At 47.1% G+C, this 6,069-nt stretch overlaps 1 protein-coding gene across 1 annotated transcript; it reads right to left on the reverse strand.

Annotated features, from left to right (window-relative positions):
* Positions 1-1,436: 1,436 nt before the first annotated feature.
* On the reverse strand, positions 1,437-4,588 carry LOC118899328 (calcitonin receptor-stimulating peptide 2-like). The gene is given in 4 exon segments (XM_036860895.1): positions 1,437-1,543; positions 1,546-1,595; positions 3,603-3,740; positions 4,503-4,588. Coding segments are annotated over 4 exon segments (381 nt in total).
* Between the last annotated feature and the right edge of the window lie 1,481 nt (positions 4,589-6,069).

Below are 6,069 nucleotides of genomic sequence, written 5' to 3' on the forward strand. Positions count from 1 at the left end.
TTAGATGGCATCTGATGATCTTTCTAGGTCTGCCAGTGTGTGATCCCCTTTCAAACTGTGAGCCGTTGTTCTAAAGGGCTTTGCAGGCTATGGGGTGTATGAAGGGGTGCTGTTGGGAGGAAAGGCAGGGATGGGTAAGGGCAAACCTGAGTCAAGGAGAAGAGAACAGATAACTTCTGGGGCTGGGGACCAGGGCACTCTCTGAAAATAAATGTGAATGTCTCTTTGAGATGCACAGGGTTCTAATTCCAGTAAAGGTGTTTCACTAGACACTGAGGATACGGGATACTGAGGACCCACCCCAAACATGGTATCATTGCCTCATTTGAGCCAGCCTGGCCAACAAAGTGTCACAGGTCCCTGACGTTCTCATGGGAAAAACAGCATAAATAGCAGCAGGGACTCCTTTTAACTATATTGAAAATATATTTTGTATCTTGACGAAGTGCACAAATGAGAACATTTCTTTAAAGAGAGAGTTCCATTGAGGCTCAGCATTACTAGGCATCCCCAGGCACCCACAAGGCAGCAATTACATGTGCCCCTGAGGTTTAGCAGAGCAGCCAACAGGTTGGCTGACAGGGCCCAGATTTGCTACCAGATAAGCCAGTGAGACACGCGTCATATTTATAGAATACAGAATCAACTATAAAAAAGATGCACATTGGGTAATTACAATGATTTTATTCTGCATTTATCTTTAGTTTATTTCAAGCAAAAAGGAGTGTTTTCAATATCAAGAGGCATGCATATATGTGTGTCTTCCATGCTATTTCTTTTCAATAAGTTGCCTTCATTGCAAATTAAAAGAAATGGAGTTCAGCTCTTTGGTGACCTAGGAGAAAAAAAAAAGTAAGAACTAGAATATTATTACTTATTAACAGTGAGGCTCTTGTCATGTATTATCTCAATTACTTTTTATATTAATGATACAGGTAGGTACTTATTGTTGCTTTCAAGTTATATGGGGAAACAGGCTCAGAGAGGGTCTGGTCCATGGTCACATAGTTAGTAGAGGACAAACACAGTATTTGAACCCAAGTCTATGCTCTGAATCCAGATGTACATGACATTGTAGAGAATACTCCCAAAGGGTAGGGTCTTTGCCTTTCTAACTAAAAAACTAGAATAATCACAATTATAACTGTAGGGAACAGTGTTTTAAATGAATAGGATCTATATTTCCTGGCAGATGATCTCAGAGTCACTTGGAGACACTGAAAAAAAACAGAAATGAACCCAAATTCTAGGTGTTTTAGCTATTGGGACTCTGTTCTTTCTCCAGACACTGTGGTTGGCGCCTTCACTGTGGATTTTTTTGCAATACAGGACCAGGGAGGGTCAGACTGTGGCCTGCACTCCTGCAATACCCAGCCATCTGCCCTGCCATCTGAGGTACTAGGGCAGTTGTCTTCTTCCTGGAGTCATTTCACTGCTCAGGCCTGAAGGTCACTGCGGCGCCGGCCAAAGGCTTTGGAGCCCACGTTGGCGGGCATGAAGTTGTTCTTAACCACGCTCCCAGATCTGCTCAGCCAGCCTGCATCTTATGGGTCACATAGGTGGCAGTGTTACAGGATCTCTTCTGGGCAGTGATGCTGATTTGCAGGATAGAGAAAAAGAAAAGGCCTGTCAGTGAGAGGCTGAGGGCAGGTGCTACCCCATGGGACCAACATGGTAAAATTACTGCTCTGAGAGGCACCAATGAACTTTAAATATTTTTCCTAAACACAAAATCACCACAGACAATCATAGGGCATTAGGGAAAATGCCACAGTCACTCCCCATAGACGTTTCCAAGGGTGTCAGAAAACCCAAACGTGCTCTGGGCAACAAGCCATGGAACACAGAACTATAGCAGCCAATCTTTTCTGTACAAGTAAACGAAAGCTTAACCAAGGCTTAGGTGACTAGAGAGATTATGGTGCCACACCCAACCTCATTCTTAAAGATTGTCTAGAAGATGCATCCCATTCACAAGGTACTGAGTACTCCTTAGGAAAAGGAAAATTCCCCTGTCCTCCTGGAAGAGGAAGCGAGTTTGCAGCATCAAGTCTCAGAGGTTCTTAGTGCTCCTGTTTTTGCTACCTGAGGTTGTTTACAGGGACCACCCACTATGCCCTGATTCCAGCTACCCGGGGCTAAAGCTACTTGCCAGACAGGTCCCTGTATCCATGAAGTATGGGATGTGGCCAGAGCAACAACCACCACAGCTCAGGTTTTTTTAGAAATATACTATTATTCCCCCAATGAAAGGCATGTTCAGAAGCAGGACTGAGAAGCTCTGCTATGAAATCTACAGGTACTCACAGGGCTGCCCTCTCTCTCCTGATCTCTTCCTGAATGATTCTCTCTGGCCTGCTCTCCCTCCTCCCATCTGATGTTCCAGACATCCACTGCCACAAAGAATGCCACTGATACTAGCCCAAAGAGCAACCAGAGAAGACCACATGCGTCAAGTTATAGGAACAAAGGAATTAGAAAGGAGAGGAACGGGTTGAGTAGGCACCTTGAGGCATGCCAACATGAGGGGTCATGGTCTTTCTCCAATACTCTGGCCATGACCCATTTCTTGCCAGGCATTCAGACCCCAGTTTTAGTTAAGGGGAATGTGTAAAACTTGTTGAGGTCCTATGTGTGTGTGCCCAGGACACAGGTACTCAGATTATTGCACTGCTTAGTTCTGGAGCTGTCTAGGCTACAGGGAAAAGTGAGGCTAGACAATACCATGCACCAGGGCTGCCCCTGCAGGCAGTCATGCAGAAGGTTAGAATAGGGAGAGGGCACCTGGAGCGAAAGCAGAGGGGCAGGAATGGGGGCGGCTCACGCATCCTCCATTAGGAGAACACAGAGGTTCACTGAGCCAGGGCAGTGTGGGGAAGGGCTGCGGGGGGAAGGGGTGACCTTTTCTGGCATTCCACATGCTGCTCAGTCCTTCTTGCTCCACAGAGAGGTTCTTAGGGCAGATACAGGTGCAGCACATGCCTCTGAACAGGTACGGCCAGGTCAGGAGCTGGTGTGAGCTCCAAGCTCAGGGTGCACAGGGGGGTGGGGCTGGGGAAGGGTGTCTGGTCCAGTGAGAACATGCACATCTCCACAGATTCTACACATCTAAAGGCCCTGGACCTACCTCAGACACTGTGCTACCTGACAACATCCTTTGTAAGGGCTCTGGCTTCACCTTGCAAATGTGCAATGAAGATGCCTTGCAGGTGTGAAAGAATATCATGTGCAGGTTAACAAGGAGGGGCTAGATTTCTAAAATCCCCTGAGATACATGGGATTCATTTCCTGGCTTTACTTTACGAGGCTAAACTCCGCCAGTGCTGGGAGGTATCGTCAGTACTGCCAGACAATTTCCAGAATGAGGGAGTCCACAGCTTCCCCCACTGCTTTTAGAAAGGGATCTTTGTACATGTGGTGCAACCATAGTTCCTTCACATGACCTCTGTCTTCAGTGGAGCCTGTAGAAGAGCTGGGCCCCAGGCCAAGGCGAACAGTGACTGCTTGCTGGCTGCCTGTCCAGCTATGTTCTCTCCTACCTGTCAGGATACATCTTCCTGGTAAGCCAGGGGAGAGGGTAAGTGCTGAGCAGAGGGCAGAGCCTTACCTGAAGCCCTCCTGTCTCTTGCTTCAGCTCACGGGCCTTCATCTGCACATAATCATTCATCATTGCAGCCAGTAGGAGGCACATTTCCTTACTGGTGAGTGTAGCAGGATCAAAGCCATTCTCCAAGGCCCACCTAGGGAAGGGAAGCAAGCCCAATCCTGGCTCTGAGTCCCTGCCTACCCCCATCCCCAGGATAAGCAGCCAGGTTTCCTGGTTTCTGCATCTTCCCCTGAGGATGTGGCTGCCCCAACTGCCAACGGAAGAAATGAGGCCATTGTCTATCCAAAAATGCTGCTTCACCTGGAGTTAGGCTCTGGTGTGACCTCAAAGAAATGGTTTGCTGGCAACTGACGGTTAGATTTTCAGGAATTTTTTGAGCTTAGTGTTAAATGCAGCCATTATTAAAAATTAAATGATAATGATAATTTGAATCTGAAAATGGTTTCAGTTTAATAAATATAATTTGAATGAGGATGAGAAATTAGATGAATAGATCACATATCAGATTTAATAACAAATTTATTGGCCAAGTAGTTAGCAGACTAGGATGAAATCCATTTCTCAAATTATGGTTAAGTTAGTAAATAGCTTTGCTAAAGATAAAAGTGTTTGATAAAAAGCAACAAAAGTATGTTGTGAGGTTCAATGAGTTATATGAAATTTCTAATAACTAGTACTGTATATCTTATGTCTATTTGTAAACTGTGTGCTACACATCTTTCTATGATAAACTTATATATAAGTGTACATTTGTACATTACCACCACCCATCCCCCCACCTCCACCCACCAGGAGCCAGTTGCTAAAGATTCAGCACAAGCACAACTGAGAACACAGAATTGTATGATTCCAGGGGCCATGAGAGGTGAGAGTGCTCCTGGCAGGGCTGTCTCACCTGAATGGCGCTGCCTGGAGCATGCCTGCCTGGTTCAGGACCGGAATGCTGAGGACCAGGAACGGGGGGAACTTCCAGAAGCCCATGGCACCTCTCCGCAAGGGAAAAATGACATCACCACCTGCAGCAGTTCAAGTTCTGTGAGCCCACAGACCCAGGCTCTGCTCCTGTCTCTGACTCTAACTCCCTGGCGTCCTGACTTCAGGCTGGACATGTCACTTCCCTTCACCATCGTTTCCTTCTCACCAAAGTGGACTGCTGGAAGATCCAGTAAGCCTGTAGCATGCTTGACTTAGCAAAGAAACCTAGTGGGGCAACTGGGTGAGGAGGTCTCAGTCTGTAGCCCCCTCCCCGTCACTCCACACATTCTCACATACAACCTGTTGGCCAGGACTCCTGGAGGACAGACTCCGAGTACCTGTCACCACAGCGTTTACCATTGTGCAACCCAGAGCTGTCCTCCTGGTGTGGGGCTTTTGCTCATACCTGGTTGGGGGAGGTGGGTAGGGAGGACATATCTCTGCGGTTGGAATCCCTGAGAAACTGAAGAACCAAATTCTACTGCTCAGCTGCTTCACACTTTGGCAAAGAGTACCCTGTGAGAAGCAAGCTGGCAGAGTCTTAATTTGGAACCCAGGACTTAAATGGGGGAAAAAAGCTCCCGGAACCTGCCACTGGGGCTTGCGTTTAACGGTTACCTGCCCCTCAGTCACTGCACCTATTTGCCATCCGCTTGCGCTGGCCCAGGTTCCGAACCCATTTCCCATGGACCATTAAGGCGAGGGATGTGATCCGTGAGTGCACTGTCCGCACAAAGCCATTCCTGCGTCCTGCTCTGTAGGTGGTGCCTGCGGAGCTCCAGCATCCCGAAATTGACCTAAGCAAGTGTGCCGCAGGAGACAGCGAGACTGGAGCCCGCCCCAGTGCGGGGAGAGTGGAGCAGAGAGTCCCCGGACTGAGACCATGTATTCACATTCCTCCAGACACCCATTCCACCCTGCATACTGAAGATGGGGTCCTTGCCATGAAACAGTGAAATCTTTCACTTCGTCTTTCACAAAACATCCTCGTTGTGATCAAATCCATAGACAAACATTATCGATTGTTTTCCATCACTCTAAAAGCAAATGTAGGGAGCTGTTTCTCTTTTCTGAGCACTGAGAGAACATAATAAATGATTACAAGGAAAGCTTTATGTTCTGAGAGACTTTTAGTGATTCTTGAGACCACCTCCTTACTGTCCCCCAAGGGGAGGTGAGGATGGGGGAGGAGGCATCTCATCAGTGCTGTTAGACTGCTTGAGTCATGGATCAAGTTCCCCTTTGCTAATGTAGCCAGGGGAAGAATGCCAAAGAAGGAATGCTCCTTAATTTAAGTGAACTGGAGGTATTTACAGAATGGAAATCAATCTTTTTTGAAATTAAAAAAATGATCTGACCAAGGATCCTCTCCTGATCGATATTATGGTTAGATTAGAGTTTACTGATGTGGATTTCAGGCAAGGATGACCTCAGGATCATCCTTTTTGGATCTTCTCCCTCCTTCTGCTGCCTCCTTCTTCACGTAA

Source organism: Balaenoptera musculus, chromosome 8 (genome assembly GCF_009873245.2).
Source record: "Balaenoptera musculus isolate JJ_BM4_2016_0621 chromosome 8, mBalMus1.pri.v3, whole genome shotgun sequence".
Lineage (NCBI taxonomy): Eukaryota > Metazoa > Chordata > Mammalia > Artiodactyla > Balaenopteridae > Balaenoptera > Balaenoptera musculus.